Source organism: Chinchilla lanigera, unplaced genomic scaffold, assembly GCF_000276665.1.
Source record: "Chinchilla lanigera isolate Chin_1 unplaced genomic scaffold, ChiLan1.0 scaffold00007, whole genome shotgun sequence".
In the NCBI taxonomy this organism is placed as follows: domain Eukaryota; kingdom Metazoa; phylum Chordata; class Mammalia; order Rodentia; family Chinchillidae; genus Chinchilla; species Chinchilla lanigera.
In genome coordinates, this window is record NW_004955408.1 from 28,774,042 (window position 1) to 28,797,564 (window position 23,523).

Below are 23,523 nucleotides of genomic sequence, written 5' to 3' on the forward strand. Positions count from 1 at the left end.
AGGATTTAGCTCAGTGGCAAAAGCGCCTGCCTGGCAAGCACAAGGTTGTGAGTTCGATTCCTGGTACCAGAAGAAAAAAAAAGCAATCGTGTTGCTGGGCGTGGTGGCACACACCTGTAATCCCAGCACTTGGGAGGCTGAGGCAGGAGGATCGTTGTGAGTTCAAGACCAGCCTGGGCTATAAAGTGAGCTCATGGCCAGCCTGAACTGCATATCAAGACCCTGTCCCAAAAAGACCAAAAAAAAAAAAAAAAAAAGTTAAAGGGTGTAAACCTGTTAGGCAGAAATAAGCTCTTGGTGGATGGGTTGGGTTTACTATTCCCCTTGGTTTCTCTGTCCATCCCCCACCCTCAGTACTAGGGCTCAAACCCAGAAGCACACTGTCACTGAACAACATCCAGCCCTTTTCATTTTGTATCTTGAGACAGGATCTTGCTAAGTTGATCAGGGTGGCTTGAATTTGTGGCCCTCCTTTCTTGGACTCCCAAATAGTTGGGATTATAGGTGTGTGCCTCTGCACCTGACCATGTTTTTTGTTCTTTCCCTGTTAGTTGAATCATGTTTGCTATGCCATGTTTTGAGTATCTGAGTAGGTTAGTTTACAAATCTAACATGTTTGTAACAAGCTTTATAGATCTCCCACTTTTAAGTTAGAATCCATTGACTGAGTTCTTTGTTGCTTCCGTTTACTTTTAGCTACTTCGAAGAAGTACATAGTCTTTTGGGGTCCTGTATCACATCTTTGAATTTAGTTTTGAAGGGCTAGTAGTGCAAAAACGTAGTTTATTTAAACTGAACAGGCATTTGTGAGTGCTCCAAACAAGGTGTGGAGTATCACAGTGAGTTTGAGGCAAGTCCAGCCCAAACTATATAGTATGAACCTGACTCAAAAACAAAAAGTTTCAGTTACCTGCTATTTTGTTGTTGGAGATAAAGAACCAGTGAAATGCATGCCTCTAATGCCCACTACTTGGGAGGCTAAGGCAGTAAGATCACAAATTCATGCCCAGCCTGGGCAAGTCGTTAGCAAAATTGCATCTCAAAATAAAAAAGGTTGGGGATGTAGCTCTGTGGTAGGGTGTCCCTGAGTTTAATACCCACTAACCTCCTTGCCCCCTGGAAAAGCTCCTCTTCCCATTTCAACTTTAATTTTAATTTTATGTCTGTGTATATTAACATAACTTTGGGGTGGGAGGGCGTTGAGACAGGTCTCACTTTCTACTTCAGGCTGGCCTTGAAATCACTTTGTAGCCAAGGCTGGCCTCGAACTCACAGTGGTCTTCCTGTCTCAGCCTCCCAAATGCTGGGATTACAGGTGTGTGCCACCATGCCTGACCCAGCAACCCACTTTAGACAAGCATAAGAATATCTGGAAAGAATTAAAAGAAACTGTTAATATGGCTGTGTCAGGGAAATAAGTGAAATGGTAATAGGGAAGTGATTCAGGTATTATAGGCAAGCACCACCATGCCCAGCTTCATCTGTGTATACTAATAATAAACTCCAAAGAACTTCTGGGAGTTTCTCATTCTTATTTTTGAACGTACACTTACCTCTTATGTTTATTTTTTTTGGAGACAGGGTCTCTGTGTAGTACATGCTGGCTTTAAACTCACTGTGTACCCAACGCTGGTCTTGAACTCACAGCAGCCCTGCTGGCTCAGCCTCCTAAGTACTGGTATTATAGATGTGTGCCACCACACCCAGCTACATTTAGACATTTAGAATTTTAAGAAAGCACTCCTTTTAACCTTAGGGCAGTTAGAATTTTCTCTACCACCATACTTTCTTCTGGAGTAATTGAGGTTTTAAAAATGGATTTTAGTCTGGGCATGGTAGCACATGCCTATAAAGCCAGCACTTGGGAAACTGAGGCAAAAGGATTCCCGTGAGTTGAGGTCAGCCTGGGTTTCATAGTGAGACCCTGTTTTAGGCCAGCCTGGGCAACATAGCAAGACTTCATGGATGGATTCATGGATGGACGGATGGATGGATTCATGGATGGATAGGAGAGGGAGGAGGGGAAAGGGGAGGACAGGAGGAAGGAAGGAAGGAAAAAAGTATATTAGCTTTTTGTTGCTGGAATGAAATACTTGACGTATACAACTTAAAGGAGAAAATGCTTTATTTTGGCTCGTGCTTTCATAGAGTTCAGTCCATGATCTCCTGGCTCAAAGGCACATCATGGTGGAGTGTAGCTGAAGAGAGCTTTTCAGCCCATCATAGCCAGAATGCAGAGAATAGGAAGAAATTCAGAGAGAGAGAAGAAAATACGCCTCCATCACCTGCCTCGTCCATGCAGGCCCCACTGAATGTACTTTAGGAGGTGGGGCCTGGCTGGAAGAGGTGAGACAGGTCATCTACAGATGACTGTTGTCCCTATGATCCATTTGCCTTCCAGAAGCCCTACCTCTGAACACATGAACTTTAGGGGGGCATTTTTTATCTAAATCACAACTGTAAGTAAAGAGTTAAAGTACAATAATACAGTGAGACCTTGCCAATAAGTAAAAATAAATAATAGTTTAAGTGAGCCAGGCATGATGGCACGTACCTGAAATTGCACCACTTGGGAGGCTGAGGCAATATTACCATGATTGTGAGTACGTCCTAGACTACATAGCAAGACCCTGTCTCAACAAAACAAACCTTCCCCCACCAAAAATGAGTAAGCACTTACATACTATGGCTGTAACTTTTGCAGTTTGAAGTACAACAACAAAACTAGAATAGATTTTTTTTTCCTTCACAGTTTTATAAAAGATTTGCTTTTACCATAGACCTTAGCACCCGCATATGATTTTTTGATTTTTTTTTCTTAAAATAATTCAAGAAATTTTTTTTTTTTGCTTAAAGGAATACTGAATGATTTCTCTTTAGCATATCTGAATTGTCAGCGTCCTTCCTCTCCTGTTCTGGGGGCATTGTTAAGTAAAGTAAGGGTTACTTGAACACAAGCATGCAGTACCTTGACAGTCTTCCTGATAATCAAGATGGCTACTAAGTGACTAACAAGCTGGTAGCACTTACAGTAGGAGGGACAAAATGACGGTTCACCTTTTGGATAGCATGGAGCAGGACAGTGGAGGTTTCTTCACACTGCTCTGAGGAATTTGCAATTCAAAACTTAGGAATTTTTTTCTTTTTTGAAAGAGGGTTTCACTGTACAGTCCAGGCTGGCCTTGAACTCATTTTATAGCCCAGGCTGTCCTCGAACTCACAGCAATCCTCCTGCCTCACCCTCTCGAGTGCTGGGATTACTGGAATGCGCCACCACACCTGGCCTTAAAACTTATGAATTGTTTCTTTCTGGAATTTTCCACTTAGTATTTTCAGATCTTGGTTATAGTTAACCAAGTAACTGAAACTGTAGAAAGCAAAACCACAGATAAAAGGAGAGGGAGACACTAGTTGGTTGGGAATGTTCTGCAGTAGAAGAGTGCAGATCTGTAGAGAATGTATGACTCAGACAGTAATTCTCTATCTGCCTAGTGTTTCAACAGCTTGCTTGAGGCTTGACTGTTTAGTCTTTGACACCCCAGGGTCACTCATGGGGCTCTAGAGCTCCCTGACCATGAACATAGAAAGTAATGGTTTGTAAACTATAGAGCCCTAAATGAATGCTAGCTGATAAAAACAGCAATAAGATTGTTGATACATAGTATCATTACTAAGATTCCCAGCTATATATAGATTTGTCATTTTTGGTAGTATCCTTTGGAGAAGGTATGGTATTAGGGATTGAATCCAGCACCTTTACATTAACCTACATTTCCAGACTGCTCTTCCCTTCCTTCTCTTCCTCCTCCTTCCCTTTTTTCCTTCCTTGTTTTGAGACAGGGTCTTGCTAAATTGGTCAGGCTGGGCTTGAGCATGTAATCCTCCTGCCTCGTCCTCCTAAAGTGCTGAGATTACAGACATGTACTACCACAGCCTGTGTCCTCTTTATCATTTTTATTTTATCATATTTATTATATGTCCAAGGTAGTAAAAATGGTTATTTTTCCTTCTGTTTCTGTGTACCATATTTGGATATATAACTCTAAAAAAGAAAAAATATTTATTATTTGGAGAGGTAAATTTGCAGTTGAATTTTTGACAAATAGTATAATAATGAGCAACAGGAAAAGCATTCAAGGAGATTTAGACAACAATTATGTGAAGAAAAGCAGTAATGTTAGATGAAATGAGATCAAAGGCAGTAGTAGGGCTGGGGATATACCTCAGTGGCATAAGCGCCTGTCTGGCAAGTGCAAGGTCCTGAGTTCAATTCCTGGTACCAAAAAAAGGCAGTAGTAGCTTTTAAGAAGGATAGGTGACCAGTAAGAGAGAACTATATTATGGAGACATCAATTAGATAAAATGACCAAAAGAAATATGAAAACTAACCAATCCATTTGGTAAAGTATTAGAGACGGAGAGAATTACCACTAACTTTGTTTTTTGGTATTTCAGGGGCTGCTCGGATGGGGTTATTACTTGATAATGCTTCCATTCCGGTTTACCTATTACACAATACTTGATATATTTAGGTATGTACCTCTGTATTTATGTATTAATAGCCACAGAGTAGATTTTGGAGCTGAAACTTTGACCAGAATAAGTTTCATGCACTGATCAATTCTGACTTGCCAACCTGTCTTCAGATTGAATATTCTTTTAGAACTATCTTTTTCTGTAATATAAAAATATTTTAAGCATATTAGCACGTGTTATAAGATGGAATTGTTTTAAATTAGTCTTGCCTGTTATTTGCAAGAGTCAATTCCCCCTACATTTATGTTATCTCTGTCTTTCCTCCACCATGTTTGTCACCTCTACATTCCTAATCTCCACATGCTTATCTGTCTAACCACCATTGTCTCCTAACTTCCCACTCCTTAGAACTTTTACCCTAAACCACTTCTTTTCCATCTGAATACTCACAGTCCCATTAAATTCTCTTACTCTCAGTTATCCACATTGCCCTAGATTTCTCCCTCAGGCGCATCTCTAGACACCCTGTTGTGTACATTTCCCTCTGCCCTGGCAACCCCTATGCTGCTAACCCTGGAATCATTTCAGATATATACCTACTTGCTTCATACCTTCACTTTCTAGCTTCCTTCATGTACCATTCAAATAGCTTCTCATTGGAAGCTACAGAGGGTTCAAGGCGAGAAAATGTTCAGAGGAGCCTGACTTCATGGCCAATCAGGCTTGGGTTATTTGATTTAGAGCCACACTGAGGCTTTTTGGGGAAGTAAAATGTCAGTGGGCATCCAGGCCAGCAGATGGAGCTAACTAAAGATGTGATCTGTGCCTTCAATTTAGCACAGTCTGCACCTACCTCTAAGTACAAGGCAGCCTTTGCGCTCTAAGTAGTGGAGGCTTGGAAGTGAGAACCTAGCAGTTACAGAAGTTCAAGGCTGAAATAATACTTTTCACTGCCTCTTCGTTGGCTTCCTTGCTTTGGTAAAGTTCTTAATGGCACTAGTTACTTGCTTAGTGCTCTATTCGGTACATTAAAAACCTTTCAAGCGTAGTGAAGACTGAATTGATAGCTCTTCCAAAATTGGCTTACAAATAGATTGTAGTGAGAAACAAGTAAATTGAAACCTTTAGGCATTCCTCAAAATTTGAAGCCTTTAGTCATTCCTGAAAATTTAAGGAGATAGTCCTAGACAGAAAGTTGTCAGATTGTCACTCTTGTGAAAAAGATTTCTAGCTATTCTCCCATATCTTCTGCTTCTGTACTTGAAGTTTTGTTCTGGAATATTTGTTAGTGAATTTGATTTAATTACTCAAGAAATGCCAAGTATAATTGTGTATACATGGGGAATTTGTTGAGAGGTTAATGAACTGGCTGAAGATTTTGTAAGGAAAATGTCATAGTTTAGATACCTTTTCTGTGCTGAAAATTCTTTCAAGTAAATGAGTATTTTTTGCTTTCTTTGGAAAAATATGCATGGCATGTATTACTAATTTCAATACAGTTATATCATTTATTTAATGTTATGTAGCACACTGACCTCTGCCCCCTTGCCTACCATGGACACCCAAAGCATAAAGAAGTGATGCTATGCAGATATGGCAGAATGGACTCTTTAGGAATAGATATTTGGCCTGGCGGAGTGGTACACGCCTGTAATCCCAGAACTTGGAACTGAGACATGAGGATCACCATGAGTACAAGGCCAGCCTGCACTACAGAGTGAGACCCTGTCTTAAAAAAAAAAAAAAAAAATAGATATTTGATACCATCAGGTGATTCTTCCTCTGTCACTGCTCCAAATCTGCTAGTGTATCCTGGATTCTTTTATAACTTCCTTCATGGATACTATATTCTAAGTGATTAAGCTAAATTTACTTGCCATTTTAAAGACCAAGTATATCATGACCACAAGTTCAGGTTTGAAGTTTGTATCTGTAATTTCAATAGTTTGGGTAGTATGAACTAAAAATTCAAAATCCCAGGAGAACAGAAAGGAGAGGGACAGAGGCACATGGACAACCAGAAAGATCTCTCTTGTAAAGCAGCATTGTCCCGTAAAACACTGTGTGGTGATGGGAATGTTCCATCTCTCCACCTCAGCCCTTCAAACACACAATTCGTTTAGCCTAGTGTTGGAATTTATAATCCTAGTAGTGTGCATTCTTCTTAAACAGGCAATGGAACAACACTTGCAGCTTTGCAGCTTTTGAGTCAGAATCTACTCTCAGGTTTGATGGTCCTTTCACAGACCGGTTTATCTCCCTTTGCTGCCATGCCACTGGCTCTCTCATAGGAATCTGTGCAAACTGGCCCTCTCCATATGCACTACAGTAAGCTGGATTTATGTGATATTTATTCCTTCCTCCCCAGGTTTGCTCTTCGTTTTATACGGCCTGACCCTCGCAGCCGGGTCACTGACCCTGTTGGGGACATTGTTTCATTTATGCACTCTTTTGAAGAGAAATATGGGAGGGCACACCCTGTCTTCTACCAGGGAACGTACAGCCAGGTCAGTGCCGCAAACTGTATAGATGCCAACTTACTGTTGTGATTCTGTTCTTAAAGGAAAGCATAGCCCAGCACTGATCGTGTCATTCTTTCATTCAGAAACCTTAAATAACTCTTCCCTGCTATGGAGGCAGGGGAGGCGGGTGGGCACATGACAAAACCTTTTAGCTGGGCTCTACTTGATCTAATCCTGTCTTTTGAGTCTTTTCTTTATAACTTATTTCCCAGTACCCTCGGTTCCAGTTAAGCCCTTCCCTCAATGCTGTACTTCCTACCTCTGTACCTTTGCTTTTGCTCTTCCCTCCACCTAGAATGCCTTTCTCACATTTTGACTAATTAGAATCTTGTCCATCCTTCAACCAGCTCATGTCAACTCCTTTTCTAACCATTACGGTTATTGTACCTTATCCTGCACTACCTTGCAATCTAAAATATTTATCTTTTTGTTCTTTCATAGCTTTTTTTTATAGCAACTTCCATTCCTCCTTATAGTTATTTGTGTCCATGTCTTATCTGCTTTACCAGCCTGTACATGTCTTGAAGGCAAAAGTCTAAATCTTTTCTTATCCCTTACAGAGTTGAATAAGGATATAGACTATTACAGACTTGAGATGGCTCATTCAGTCAACCTAACCGCACAAACTTTTGGCAATCACCTCTCAGGAGGAAAACAGATTTCTCTAGGTGTTAGGTATATTTCTACTTTGTTACAGAAAAATAGAGAATGAACACTGTGCACATTGGCAAAAAAGGCTGATTCTATTCTGCAGCCTCCAGGATTCCTGAGTCTTTCTGGACGAAGAGAAAAATACTTATATTTGTTTCTGCTTTGGTTTTCCCATATCTGCTTTCTCTCTCTAATTTTTTTTTTATTTTAAAGAGAATTTAAAAACATTAGAAACGATACAGAATTTCACAAAACAAGATGATAGTTTATCTCACAATCACTGTCCTCATTGGCTGCTGCCACCCTGCTCAACAAATATATAAAGTACCTACTACATGACATTAAGACATTTGTGCTTGAGCTGGGGATATAGCTCAGCAGCACAGTGCCTACTTGGTAAGCACAAGGTCCTGAGTTCAATTCCCAGAACCGCCTCCCTAAAAAAAAAGACACATGCTAGAGATACAGAGATGAGTAAGATAAGCACCTCTTATGTACCCTCTTTGCCCTGATTTTGAGGGTGACTACCATTGGTCATTCAGAAGTGTTAAATGTAAGATGGCTCAGGAACATGCCCATGCAGAAGTAGACACGAGAGTCTGAAAACACTGGCTTTGTTTTTGGATATCTTCTAAACCCTATGCTCCTTAGAATGCCTTTGGGTCCTATAGTCTATCATTCCTGCTTGGTATGTGGCCTGGAATCTGGTTCATCTTCACAGTTACTTATTTACAGGAAATTGTAGCTGTGAAGTAGCAGAATGCTCACCTTTCTTTTTACGTGGTCAAATTCTCCTGCCTTTGTCTTCCTTAGACTAGGAACATCTGGCATTTCTGTGATTTATTGGGGACCTGTATATGTCAGCTTGTCTATTCTTATGTACCTGATGCAATTTAAATCCTAACAACTCTAAAATAATTTAATTCATAAAGTTTGTTAGCATGAACTTTGTCTAGTGAGAAAAATGCCAGGGGTCTGAAGAAGTTTTCTGGTTTCTTGCTCACCTTTTTTTCTATTTCTCTTTTTGTTCCTAAATACATAACTGTGTCTGTTAGGACCCTTAGCCTAAGTAAGAGCTCAGAGCAGTCTTTTAGTAACTTGTGGCCTTCTGTTTCTCACAGGCACTTAATGATGCCAAGCGAGAGCTTCGCTTTCTTCTGGTTTATCTTCATGGAGATGACCACCAGGACTCCGATGAGTTTTGTCGGTAAATTAATCATTTCTCCCTCTCTCTCTGTCTCCGTCTCTCCTTCTGTCTCTGTCTCTCCCTCTGTCTGTCTGTCTGTCTGTCTGCCCATCTCTCTCTTTTTAAGATAGGGTCTCACTATGCAGTTCAGGCTGGCCTTTAACTTACTATGTAGCTCAGGATGTCCTCAAGCTCACAGAGATCCTCCTGTCTCAGCCACTGGAGTGCTGGGATTTTAAGCATGTGCTACCAGGCCTGGCATTTTTTCTCATTTTTGTTTTGTTTGTTTTTGACACAGGGTCTCACTATGTAGTACAGGCTCGCCTTGAAAACTCTATGTAGCCCAGGCTGGCCTTGAACTCATAGAGATCCTCCTGCCTCAGCCTCCTGAGTGCTGGGAGTACAGGTGTGCGCCACCATGCCCAGACCTTTCTCTTTTCTACCTTTTCTGACATTTTATAGTCAGCAAGTTGTTAATATCCTTTTCATTCCATTTCCACAGCAATACACTCTGTGCACCTGAAGTTATTTCACTAATAAATACTAGGATGCTCTTCTGGGCATGTTCTACAAACAAGCCTGAAGGATATAGGGGTAAGTTGTGTTTCTTTTGCCACATTGAGATTATCAGAATGTCTTAGAAAGGTCTTTTTACATGACTATGTCTGTGATAGATACGATGCTAGTTGTAGTTTCTGTATTACTCAGTCTTCTCAACAGCCCTAAAAGATGAGGATTATGTTACCTCTATTTTATGGTTTAGGAAACAGGCTCAGAGAGTTTAAGCCACAAGCCTGAAATTACACAGTTAGCAAATTTTGGAGCAAGGTTAGGTCTGATAGACCTAAAAGCTCATTCTTTATAGTTAACCATTGCCAGAGACTGTTTTATTTTTAAAACAGTCTAGCAGCTTGCCTTTGATCTTAATGGGCTTTTTCCTGAAGAGTTTATTCTCCTCATCAGCAGTTTTAACCGAGCTTCTTATTTGAGTACTCTGAGTGCTGATACAGATTCAGAAAGTTCAGTTCTTTGCTGATAATAACTCTTAATTGGAGATAAGTATTTTTAGAAATCATTAAAAGATACAAAGATGTCCAGTGAGGATGTCCTTTTGCAGCTACTTGTGTCCAGCACCCCAGAATGTGGGCTGGCATGCCTAGCATATTGAAGATCTTGAGAGCCAAAGATGCAGCAGGTGTTTGCCCTGCATCCTGGAATCTAAAACTTTGCCCTTACTTGTTTGTTAAACATTTAAGTTCCTGCAGCATGCAGTTTGTCATTCAAATAAGGTTTTGAGGGGTTGGGGGTATTGAAAGAAAAAAACTTAAGAATTAATTTTTCTTTTCCTTTTTTGGGGGGCTTCTTTCTGAGACAGGTTTCGCTGTGCAGTTCAGGCAGCCTTGAACTCACTTTGTAGTCCAGGCTGGCCTCTAACTCACAGTGATCCTCCCCCCTCAGCCTTCCCATGTGCTGGGATTATAGGGGTGCGCCACCTTGCCTAGCTTTAAGAATAATTTCTATAGAAATTTATAAAATCTCTCTTTCACAGCATAAGGAACAACTTTCTGGGTCCTTTGGAGCAGAAAGATATGCTTTTCAAGGATAGCAGTAGACATGGAAAAAGTTAAGGGAAGGATTAGGCAACAAGAAGAAAAGACAAAAAAGTAATGGAAGCGATCATCATCTGCAGCATCAGGCTGAGACCTGCAACTTCGTCCCTTTTTAAGTTTGACCCCTCTCATATAGGGAGAACTATGCTAAACAGTAGCCAGCTTCTTTGTCAGTCCTTTTCCTAACACTACATAGACTTTATCTTTGAACTGTGCAACTCTCCCAGCAGCATAACAACTATACCCCAGAAAAGCCTGTCCTATTCTAATTAAGCACCTAGGTTTAGGGACACATGTGTAATAAAGGAGCTAAAAAACAGATATGCAGAGAATAAACAATGCCTCCCCTTCTTTCCCAGCTGGGATTAAAGCAGTTCTTTCTCTCGCTTTTGGGCAGGAGTCGCGCTAATCTTCTGTATATCATTCCAGTTTTAGTATATGTGCTGCCAAAGCAAGCACATCCTCTCTCCTTAGGGAAAGTCTAAGGGGTGACCCTTTCATCCTCAAGTTCTGCTCTTGATTTCTTGTCTTTTTGTCAGTCTCACAGGCTTTACGAGAGAATACCTATCCATTCCTGGCGATGATTATGCTGAAGGATCGGAGGATGACTGTGGTGGGACGGTTAGAAGGCCTCATTCAACCTGATGACCTTATTAACCAGCTGACATTTATTATGGATGCAAACCAGACATACCTGGTGTCAGAACGACTAGAAAGGTACAAGGGAGTTTCTTTCTGAAAGGAAGAGACCAGTCGTGTATTTGGAGAGTTGATCTGAGGTTCCACAAACGCTGGCTTCTTTCCCCTCTGCCCTTTTTTTTTTTTTTTTTTTTCCTTTCTTTCCCTATCTTAGGCAACTTTCAAAGCTTTGCTCACTAGGTATCCAATATTGCATATTTTGACCTAAATTATTCTACATCAAATCATCCCTTCTTTTTTTTTTTTTTTTTTGAGACAGGGTTTCACTATGTAGTTCAGGCTGGCTTTGAGCTTACTTTGTAGCCCAGGCTGGCCTTGAACTCACAGTGATCCTCTTCCCTCAGCCTCCCAAGTCCTGGGATTGTAGGCATGTGCCACTACGCCTGGCTAATCACCCATTTTTAAGGGATGTAAATCAAAGATAGGGCTCTATCCTCAAGGATAAATATTGTTAGCCAGGCGTAGTGGCACACACCTGGAATCCCAGCACTCAGGAGGCTGAGGCAGGATCGTTGCGAGTTCAAGGCCAGCCTGGGCTACAAAGTGAGCTCAAGGTCAGCCTGAACTCCATAGTGAGACCCTCTGTCTCAAAAAGATGAAAAAAAAGAATGAATGTTGTGTTAAAATATTCATGTAAATTCATATAAAGAACTAAAATGTAGGGGCTGGGGATTTAGCTCAGCGGCATAGCGCCTGCCTGGCAAGCACAAGGTCGTGAGTTCGATTCCTGGTACTGGGGAAAAAAAAGCAAAATAAAATAAAATAAAAAGAACTAAAAAATGTGGCATGATTATAACTTTACCTTTCCTTACATGAATCATGTGCATTCATTACAAAAATTTGAAAAAAAAAAAAAAAAAAAAGAAAAGCACAAAGAAGAAATTAAAAATCACTCGTACTTGAGATTGAATTTAGGGCTTCATACATGTTAGGCAAATGGTCTGAGCTATATCACCAGCATTTATGGGGGGACAGGGTCTCTCTCAGTTGCCTAGGCTGCCTTGGTGATCTTCCTATCATAGCTTCCCAAGTAACTGGGATTACAGGTTGTGCCTACCATCACTTTTAATATTGTAGTACAGCAGTGACGCACCTATGGCACAGGTACATGCTGCAGGCACAGTGGGCATGAGAGCCAAGTCACCCTAGAAGCCAAGCATTGGAGAGTAGTTGTTTTTTTCTAAATTAAAACCTCAGTATTGAAGTTTAATTGCAGTGTTGGCATTTTGTGATAAATAAATAGGCTTTGGGTTCTAGTTTGGGCACTGAGTCTGAAAGGTTCACCATCACAACTCTTTTTTTTTTGGTGGGTTTTTTTGTTTTGTTTTGTTTTGTTTTGGTGGGTTGTTTTTTTGTTTTGGTTTGGTTTGGTTTGGTTTTTCTCCGGTACCAGGAATCGAACTCACAACCTTGCTCTTGCCAGGCATGTGCTGCGCCGCTGAACTAAATCCCCAGCCCCAACCACCGTCACTACTGTAGTACTCTGTATGTCTTTCTAGTATTACAGATACATACATCACCCCTATGTACATACTCCAACAAAAAAAAAAAAAAGAAAAAACTCAAACTTTATTTCTTCTACCATACTTTAACAAAACAGATCATTTCTGACACCAGATTTTCCCCCCATACACCAAGCAAACAGTTCTAAAGAACTGAACACCAACTAGGTGTCCACTAATTCACTTCTGACACTGTCTACCTGGATATTGTGTCACATCCTACAGGTTGAAGGCTATATTCTCAAGACTGCCACCTACTCACTTTAGTTATCAGTCACAAGCTTCAAGCTGTTTGCTTATATTTCTGGAATTATGAATCAAGATTGCTGCAATCCCTACCTTGGGTTTAGTTAATTCACTCAGGTAATTCATAAAACTCAGGAAAGCACTTAGTTTTCTATAGCTCTTACAGATGAAGAGCTGGATAGGGTAAGGCATGTAGGAAGGGGTGATGGGGCTTGCACACCCTCTTCGGGCACACCACCCTCTAGAAATATCCGGGTGTTTTTTTGGAGACTTACTCTGTGACCATGCTTAAAGTATAGATAACCATGTAGAAATGTGATTTGATAAATGGTTGTGATCAAGCTAATAGATTTGTTGAGGCAACCCAGTAAGGCCTGTCTGTTCAGGGTTTTCTTGTCTCCTCTGCCCCATTGCTTCTTGAATATGCCGTAGGCCCTCTTCTGAAATATGGGGGTCTTACTTACTATCAGACAAGGGGAGGTCAGAAAATTCCATTTTGTCAGTTCCAATGATAGAAAGGTAGGAGAAGATTAAATCATGATCTACCATGTGTAGAGAAATTCTGGTTTCTATGGCTTGACTTGAGGAGGGACTTATAAGTGAGGAACTATGGACAGAAATCAAAATATATACATATCAGTATATATAGTGCTGAATGTGGTGATACACACCTATAATCCCAGTTACTCAAGAGGCTGAGGCAGGAGAATTGCAAGTTCAAGGTCAGCCTTGGCAACTTAGCAAGGCCCTGTTTCAAAATAAAAATTGTAAAACAGGGGCTGGGGATTTAGCTCAGCGGCAAAAGCGCCTGCCTGGCAAGCGCAAGGTCGTGAGTTCGGTTCCCGGTACCGGAGAAAAACCAAAAAACGTTTGAAAAAAAAAATTGTAAAACAGGGGTGCTGCTGGAGACATAGCTCAGTAGTAGAGCACTTGCCTTGCATGCATGAGGACAGGGTTCAATCCCTAGTACTGTTAAAAAATTTATGTGTCTATATGTACGCATTCATATGGACCGGTGGGCATATGTTGATATATGTTTGTAAAATTACAGTTTTTTTTTTATAAAATTGAGTTAACAGTATTGTATAAGCTTTTTACATGCTATAGTGTAGCACAGCATATTCCTTTATATTGTTTTATTTTTTACAGTGCTGGGATTGAACCAAGGGTCTCCATGTTCAGCAAGCACCGTACCAGTCCTAGCCCCCCTTTATCTTAAAAATTATCACATAGCATTCTGTTACCTAACTATACTATAATTTAACTGGGTGTGGTAGCAGACACCTGTAATCCATACACTCAAGAGGCTGAGGAAGGAGGATCATCTCAAATTCAAGGATAACCTGCACTACACAGCAAGACCCTGTCTCAAAAAACAAACCAACAAAAAATTAAATTCCTGAAAGTACAATTTCTCTGGGTTAAACAATGTAAGTGTATAGAGGTATTTTGTTTATAATGTCAGAATACCCTCAGGAAAGTTATACATAAATTTGTAGGATGCTTTTTGTGTGTATACGAGATGCTTTTGTGACGTAGGAAACTGCTTATTATATGTTAGAAAACTGCAAGATAAAGTCTCTATAAATACAGTAAAACTTTGACCATGTAAGAAAGGTATAGAGGGGCTGGGGGTTTAGCTCAGCGGCACAGCGCCTGCCTGGCAAGTGCAAGGTTGTGAGTTCTATTCCTGGTACCAGGAAAAAAAAAGAAAAAAGACAGGTACAGGTTGGGCTAGGGATATGGGTCAGACTAAGTGATAAAGTGCTTGCCTAGCATGGGTGAGGTTCTAGCACCAGTCCCCAAAATCACAAGAAAAGAAAGGTATGGGAGGGTTTGAGATGTAGCTGAGAGATAAGGCAAGGCCCGCCCTGGGTTTAAACTCTAGCAGCTTGATAAAAAAAAGTGTAGCACAGAGGATGTTCTGGAGTGTTAGAAATGTTCTGTCTTCATTGGAGTGGTGATGCTATGATTATATTTCTCAAAATTCCTTGAATTGTACATACAAGATCTGTGCATTTAAGTGCTTCTAAATTTTATCTAAATTTTTGCAGAAAATATAAACATGAATGTCTACTCAACATCATTCTTGCTAAGAGAAAATGAAACTTTCATTTTCTTAAGAAAACTTTCATTTTCTTATTCATAGAATAAGTAGGAAATACATCAAAATTTTGTGATGTTTTATTGTGGTTGGTGGAATTCTGAATAGCATGTTCTCCAAATTTCTCAAATCTTCTACAGTCTGGGAGGCTGAAGCATCATATTCAAAAGTGCAGTAACCTGAAAGGGTATTTATGTGTAAAATATGATGTTGATTATTACTTCATAGCAAAAAAGCAGTGTTATAAAAAAGATAATAATAATAAAATAATAAAAATAAAAATGATAATAAAAAGTTAGGGAGAGGGGTAAGCATAGTGATATAATCTCAGCACTCTGGAGCCTGAGGCAAAAGGATAGCCATGTGTTTAAGACCACCCTGGGCTACATGAGACCCTGTCTCCAAAAAAAGTTGAGAGGAAAGCTTGTCATTTCTGTTTCTGCTAAATTGATTTGAGGAAAGAGATGAGATGGCTCACTCTGGTTCTGCGATGCTGTGTTTTTGAACTCCCTCAGGAGAGCCACATTTTTACCCTGTTGCAAATTTTCAATATGAGAAAACATGGGACTGGGGATATGGCTCAGTGCTGGAATGCTTGCTGGCATACACAAGGCCCTGGGTTTCACCCCCAGGACCTCAAAAGAAAACAGAGCTTTCTGAAGTTGCTGTTTTCTTTTTTATGCTTTTGCTCTGTCCACAGAGAAGAAAGGAACCAGACGCAGGTGCTAAGACAACAGCAGGATGAGGCATATCTGGCCTCTCTCAGGGCTGACCAGGAGAAAGAAAGGAAGAAGCGGGAGGAGCGGGAGCGGAAGCGGCGGAAGGAGGAAGAGGTGCAGCAGCAGAAGCTGGCAGAGGAGAGACGGCGGCAGGTGATGGACTGTGCTTCTGTTCCCTGTGATTCCCAAACTGCTGAGACTTTGCCATCTGTGTCTTTTCTTAAATACAAAAGGAAAAAATCTATGTTGGGACTGTGAGTGATTAATTTTCTTCACCTTATTCATAGTGCCAGTGAAGCTGGTAGGTGTTCTATTTCATGATCTTGTTTCACTGTGTGTTACCACTCCACCTCAATGTCATTTAGCCATTCCTTTTTTTCTCAAATGGTTAAATACCTGGATATATTCAGTAAATAATACATGTGATGCAACAGAATTGTTTCTGGTGTCTTTGCAGCATGTTTTTCCTTATAGTAATTGTTCATTACATTTTCTTCTCAATGTACAAAAATAAACCTACATGGTCCTGTTCACCTGTTTGAGCCATAGCCTTATCTTTGCTTTGTGTCTCTACAGAACCTACAGGAAGAAAAGGAAAGGAAGTTGGAGTGCCTGCCTCCTGAGCCTTCCGCCGATGACCCTGAAAGTGTCAAGATCATTTTCAAATTACCCAATGATACCCGAGTAGAGAGACGGTTCCACTTCTCACAGTCTCTAACAGTAAGGATCACCTAAGTGGTTCATAGCATCTGGGCTATAGGTTTAGAGCCTTTTTATAAATTCTTGTGGTGCTGTTGGTGTCAGCGATGCTCTGATGAACAGGGAAGGAAGTGAGAGATGGGTGTGGCACCAAGAACAGTATATTGAATTGAGAGTTCCTTTAGTTTTGGCTGTCAGCTCAAAGCAGTTTTTAGGGTTTTCTTTCATCATGTTTGCATTCCACTAAGGGGGGGAAAATACCTTATAAAGAAGTCCCCCAAGAGCCTTGTTTATTCAAGGGTTGGCTTGCATGCTGTCTTCTACCATTGGCTTCAGAATCCCACCAGAACCGTTTGGTTTGTAGAGAAAGCTCCCCAGTAACCTAGAAGCACTGAATTATATATTTGAATATAAGTGAAGTACAATCTGGATTTCTCCCTTACTACCTGCTTAGCACATAAAAAGCCCACTTCCTTAGGCTACCTTGTGTGTTTGAGATTCTTATAACACTGCCATTTCCACAGAAAAATAGTTACAACCAGAGACTCTTAGGACCAAATTCTCATTCTTCCAGGGTTGCTGGATCTATTTCCTTGGTCAGTTTACTTAAACTCAGTGCCTCAATTTTTTTATCTGTAAAATTAATATAATGGGCCAGGTGTGGTGGCACATACTTATAATCCCAGCACTCAGGAGGCTGAAGCAAGAAGATTGCTACAAGTTCAAGGTCAGCATGGGCTACGTAGTGAGTCCAAGACCAACCTCAACTGCACAGTAAGACCTGTCTCAAAGGAAAAAAAAATTTAGTACAATAGTAGGCACTTGGTGCTAGGACTTGTAGCTCAGTGCTTGCTTAGCATGTGCAAGGCACAGGGTTCAATCTCGAGCACCACCAAATAATAGATACACCCTAATAGGGTTGTTGTTAGATTAAATTCATATAAAGTGTTACAGTGTACCTGGCTCATAACATAAGCACTCAGATGCTCTTAGTTTGGTATTTATAACCAAAAGAACAATTGTGTTTATATTAAGAGTTGGTATGTTGTTTTCCCAAATTGATAACTATGTAGATTCTTTGATCACAAGAAATAATCCAGAGGAAATGTCGCAATAAAAATGAGTGTGCACTGTTGTCAAATGAGGCTAGGTAGCAGTTATTGCTTTTCTTTGTTTAACTGAAGAATATTGGACACATTATAGAATCATTTGCCAGATCTCATATTTCCCATCTACAAAATGAAAATACAGTATGCCCTACAGTGGTGGTACTGAACCTGTGCTGCAGTGGGCTGTTTGTATCATTGAAAGCTCTAAAAGGTTCACCATCACTGCTGTATAGTAACTTCTAAACTGAGGGTATGTCATGTTCTGAGCTAGACACAAGTTAGGGATTCTACAAATGAGTGAGACTTGGTTTTGGAAATTCATGGAACTTACTGGCCAGTAGAGAATATAAGACTCAGAGAACTAATGCAGAATAAAAGTTGAGTCATCCTGGTAAAAGAGAGAAATAGCTTCTTTATTTTGTCTCTCATAGGTAAGTGTTCATATCTCTTAATTTTGGATTTTTAAAGAGGGATTTTGTGTGTGTGTGTGTGTGTGTGTATGTATGTTTTGGGGATCAAACAAGATCTTCTACATGTTAAGTAAACATTTTACCAATCAACTACACCTCCAGCTCCTGGGTTTTTAATTGGGATAATATGAGTATACTCAGAGAGTATGTAGCATGTAGCAGGTGGTTACTAAATGTTAATTTTCTTCTGGTTTCCACCGTGTTTGCTAACTACAGGTTTGCATGTGGATTTTAACTTGCATGTTCACTAGCAATTTCAGTGTTTGTGCACCTTAGCTCTGTGTAGTTCCATGGAGTTTCTACCCTCAAAATTCTGATAGATACAACCCTATGTAAAAAACCTGTACAAAACTTACTCTCCTGATAGTTTTGGAGGAAGACGCTATTAGAATTGTTGTACAGAATAAGAATAGGCATGTGGTCAGAGGGGAACCAGCTCTCTTATCTTTTTAATTTTTAAAGATTTTAGCCAGGTGTGGTGGCACACGCCTGTAATCCCAGCACTCGGGAGGCTGAGGCAAGAGGATCGGTGTGAGTTCAAGACCACCTGGGCTACAAAGTGAGCTCAAGGTCAGCCTGAACGGCATAGTGAGACCGTCTCAAACATACATACACACACACACACACACACACACACACACACACAAATTAAAGATTTTGAAATAGATTCCTCACTAAAAGCTGTTTTTTGTTTTTGAAAGGAACACCATGACCACCTACTTCTGAGAGAAATGGTGGCTCATAAATGGGGCTTGGAGAGGGGAAACAGTTGTAAAGGAGAAGTGTTAGCAGTGTACATTCTGAAATCTCCTCTTGCCTCACTTCTCACTTAAGAATTTACCTGTGTCAGTCAGGCATGATGGCACACACTTGTAATCCCAGCACTTGGGAGACTGAGGTAGGAGCATCACTGCAAGTTCAAGGCCAGCTGGGGTTACATAGTAAGACCTGGTCTCAAAAAGCCAAAGTGAAGCATAATGCACACCTGCCATCCTAGCACTTGGGAGGCTGAGGCAGAAAGATCACTGAGAGTTTGAGGCCTGCTTAGGCTATGAAGTAAGTTTAAGGCCAGTCTGAACTACATAGCAAGACCCTGTCTCAAAAAAAAAAAAAAAAAATTACCTGTGCCTCATCAGAGCAAGAGCAAGGTGAGGAAGGGTTTCCCACAGACAGGAGATCTGTGTAAGGATGACAGATCCTAAGCAAGTTAAATGTCTGCATATTGGGGAATCCAGTGCAGGAACACCCATACCAGGTTAGGTATCAAGGCCAAACAGAGCAAGGAAGGTATAGACATAGAAGGGAAGGGATTTACATGGGAGAGGGAGATGAAGTCATGGTTTTATGCACACACATACCACATAACATATTTTTGATACAGAGTATCTATAAGCAGTAGCTGCCCAATTTCAGTGAGCAGGCTGGGGATTTAGCTCAGTGGCAAAGCGCCTGCCTGGCAAGTGCAAGGTCGTGAGTTCGGTTCCCGGTACCAGAGAAAAACCAAAAAAAAAAAAAAAAAACCAATTTCAGTGAGCATCTAGCATATAGATCTTGGCTTTGGCACGTGAGTGTGTGTGTATGTGTTTGTTTTGAGACAGGATCTTGTTATGTAGTCTAGGCTTCCCTTGAACTCACTGTAAAGCTCAGGGTGGCCTCAAACTCAGTGATCCTCCTGCCTCAGCCTCCTGAGTGCTGGGATGACAGGTGTATACCGCCACATCCAGCTGTGAGTATTTCTAAGAAAAAATTTTAGTTTTATATCATACCAGTTATCAAAGAAGAAGCAGATGAGTCAGTTTAGAGTAGGACTAGTGTTGGGCTGATATAATTTCTTTGATGGGGCTGCCTCACATACTGTATTTGTCCTGGGAAATGGAAACTCTCGAGGTAGAATTCCAGGGTGCTATGATTGCTTCATGGCTCCCAATCATCCTGGGGAGAGTTGGGGTACATTTGACTTAAAGTGCTGTATGTATGTCTTTTCTCACTGCTGTTCTTTTTCTGTGTGACCTTTTCAGGTAATCCATGACTTCTTATTCTCCTTGAAAGAAAGCCCTGAAAAATTTCAGATTGAAGCCAACTTTCCCAGGCGGGTACTGCCCTGTGTTCCCTCAGAGGAATGGCCCAACCCCCCTACGCTGCAGGAGGCAGGAATCAGCCACACAGAAGTTCTCTTTGTCCAGGACCTAACAGACGAATGACACTTTTTCTTCCTCTCCCCTCCCACACCCCAGTCCCTAAAAGAAATGGAAAAAACAAAAACAGAAAACAAACAAAAAAAGAGATATTCATATTATTATTATAATACAATATTTTTTTTAAAAGACTGCTGCATCCTAAGGAAGGATCAGAAACCACGCTGCCTGCAAGAGAGACAACCTGTGTGAGTGCAAGGCCAGCAGTGAAAGTCCCCGCTCCACCTCTCCCTCTAGCTTCCTTACCATGCGCCTTCCAGCGGACGGAGACTTCACCTCCCGCCCATCCACTGTTCCAGCTGGGTAGGGGACATTCCCACTAGTTTTATTCATTCTTACTTTTATGGAAAATAAAAGTGAAAAACCTCTGTCAACCAGCTACAGCTACATCTCCTGAGGACTTCCTTCTCCCACCTCTTGAAAAGAGGGGGAAGAGAAAGCACAGAACAGAGATGTTCCTTGAACTGCCCTATGAATAATTTTAATTGTTCCTGTTGCTTTGTAATGACCAAAGGAATGAGGCTGACATAGGTGTATTTTTTTTCCTTAACTTTATCTCATAAAGAGCCAATTCCTAAACCCATGAGTTTATGCCATGGGCTCCTTAGCCCACAATAGTGTAATAAAGGTGCCCAGGCTGGTTTGTGCTTATTTCTGCCATTGCCCCTCTCGTGTCCACAGAGAGGTTACGTTGGTCCAACTCTTGCTGTCTTCTCTTACCCCCGTGCACCCCACTCGGACCAGTGGAAGGAAAGCTGAGTTTTAGCCTCTGCAAGGCGGTGTGCACAGATAATACTTTCGTACATGGTGGATATTCACCTTTACACACAACTGTAGTTTTCCTTAGAACTGCACTAGGTGACGGTGCAGGGGTTGGAACCAAAGGATAGCACCTCTTCATTCCTCCTCTGACTTGTGCATGCTGTGCAGCTTCCCCAACTGCCAAGCTTGCTGCCTTTGCAGAGTGCTAGCAGGACCAGCAATGGAGCCGGCAGAGCCATGTAAGAATACCCTCTCTGCCTTTCTTAGTCACTGTGTTTTAAGAAGCATTTTCTTCCTTTTGCCCTGTTCCTGTATTGAAGTAATGCTATGTTCTTTTTTAAATTTTTTTCACCTCAATGTCTGGTCTGTGGTTGAGTTTATGGTAATACATGCATACATGACTCAGGTCATGTATTAACAGGTGCCAGTGTGTGCTTATTCCAAAGAGTGCCATAGTGAGACTGGCACAGGGCTCACGTTCTGCAGCCTTTGGAAGTCACTGTAGCTGCTACCGTGCTGTGAAGGTAAGGGGATTCAGGTCATGATAAAGCATAACTTGCTAGATTTGTCACCTCCAGAGGATCTCTCTTGTTTAAAACGTAAAGACCACTCTGGCAGCAGTAACATGCTTACTGCCCTCTGCAGCCTCAGTTGTTGTCAGGTAGATACCATGTGGCAGAGGGAGGCACTTCATGAATATGACCTGATCTAGGGAGGCTGAGAATTTCCCGGTGGTTTACAACACCGTCCCTAGGAAAAGTTAGTTCTGTACCTGGCTGTGTGTGGTTCTTGGTTTTCTGCTGTGCCAAGGCTAACTGGGTGGGAAATGACACCTCACTGTCATCATAAAATGTGTCAAATGAACTCCATGTAAACCATGTTCTCCACTCAACCCTAAATGACTGCCACACAAGGAGAATGTTTCCCCTTCGGCCTCCCCACTTGTAGTTCACAGCTGTTGCCCTGGCGGCACGTTCAACAGGCTGGGCATACTGAGTGTCTGGCCCAGACACCCTTGAGGACATTGTGGTTTTTGCCCCCTTCATAACTCAGTCTCCTTATATATTGTGCACTTTATACTTCTTGCCTTTTGATACCTGTTTTCAGCAAAGGAGTCAGACACAGGAACAGTAAGACAAGGCCCTTTTATTTGTCAGTACAACTCTTGGGACAGCCTGCCTGTCTACTGTAGGGTTCAAGGGGTTTCAGCTGAAGTGCATGCCCCTCTCTAGGCCTTTTGAAATAATCTGCTTAAATTAGATCCTTGCTTGTCTCATTGCTGCCCCTAGTGCTGCTGGCTGGGTGCCATTTCCTTCCTCCTAGGTGTAATATGGGTGAGCGTTTTGTCACTTAATGCCAGTACAATCTGTGTTACTCCTAAGGACCTCTAGGAGCTCAACGGGACCTGCAAAGGAGAAAAAAAAAAAAGACGCTGAGGGAAAAAAAAAAGACGCTGAGAACCGGTGGTCTGCAAGCATTCGCTTTTGTTTCCAGATCGCCTCTGAGATTCTTCAGCTGTTGTTTCCAAATGGCAAGTCATCAACAAAAACACTTGTTTCAAGTTTTGTTCTGCACTCCCAAGACTGAAGTTGTAGAGTCAGCTGAATAACCATGGGAAATGACCAAGCAGAGACACCCAATTGGGTCAGTTGAATTTTTGCAGCCTCAGTGGGACCTTTCTGGTCTTTTCTTTCACTTCTGCAGAATTTCCTGCAGTAAATATTTCTTTCTCCTTGCTTGCTCCACCATGAGTTACGGAGAAGAGATGGCTGGAGCAGAATCTCTGTAAACAACTAAGAACCTAGAATCTTCAACTGAGCAGTTATTACGAACATTGCTAATGGTGCCAAGGCCCAGGAAACAGTTTCAGGAAATGACTGAGAAAGAGTGATAGCCCCAGGATGCAAAATCAGGGGAGTATTATCACCTGGTGCTTGAACAAGGAGCTCCATCATAAAGGTTTTTGTAGGACTCGTGAGGAATGCAGCAACAAGGAAAATCCATCCACAAAGGATGCAGTGCCCCAACTTGTACTGCACCCGAATAGTTACGTGATAATTTCCTGAAGAAATCTAGTGTACTTAAAATTTTTTTCATAAAGGTTTACATTGTATTGTAGGTTAACATTAAATGTTTTATAACAAAAATTTCACAACCAGCTCTGGGTCTTTCTGTCTAGGAGAAGGTGTGACAGATACTTTCCTGTGTGTAGAGGAAAGGTTGGAAAAGATGGAGGGAGGGAAGAGGTCATTGCATTGCTATGAAGCAGGAGAGACATAGAAGCAAGGAATTAAAATACATCTTCCATATTGTGTTCCTGTGAGAGCAACTCAGGCTGAATGATGCAGTAGAAAGAGCAAGCAGATCTGAGGTCAAATTATGGCTGTCATTTGTCAGCTTTGCAACCTCAAGCAAGTTCTCTAGCTGCTGTGAGCTTTACTTTCCCCAACTGTAAATGAAGCTAATGCCATCTGCCTTGGGTAGGTTTGAAGAATGAAGCAAATTGCATATGGAAGTCAGCATTTGGGAGACACAGGCAGGAAGGCCCGGGAGTTCAAGGCCTACTTGGGCTA

At 41.3% G+C, this 23,523-nt stretch overlaps 1 protein-coding gene across 1 annotated transcript in view; it reads left to right on the forward strand.

Moving 5' to 3' along the window:
• Faf2 (Fas associated factor family member 2) overlaps positions 1–23,102 on the forward strand; it is a 59,547-nt gene extending 36,445 nt beyond the window's left edge. The window contains exons 4-11 of the mRNA XM_005376389.2: positions 4,456–4,532; positions 6,845–6,983; positions 8,771–8,856; positions 9,338–9,429; positions 10,985–11,162; positions 15,697–15,868; positions 16,292–16,435; positions 20,012–23,102. Of these exons, the coding sequence (XP_005376446.1) occupies positions 4,456–4,532; positions 6,845–6,983; positions 8,771–8,856; positions 9,338–9,429; positions 10,985–11,162; positions 15,697–15,868; positions 16,292–16,435; positions 20,012–20,194 (1,071 nt within the window). The 3' untranslated portion in view covers positions 20,195–23,102. The remainder of the gene's footprint in view (positions 1–4,455; positions 4,533–6,844; positions 6,984–8,770; positions 8,857–9,337; positions 9,430–10,984; positions 11,163–15,696; positions 15,869–16,291; positions 16,436–20,011) is intronic.
• The last annotated feature ends 421 nt before the right edge of the window (positions 23,103–23,523 follow it).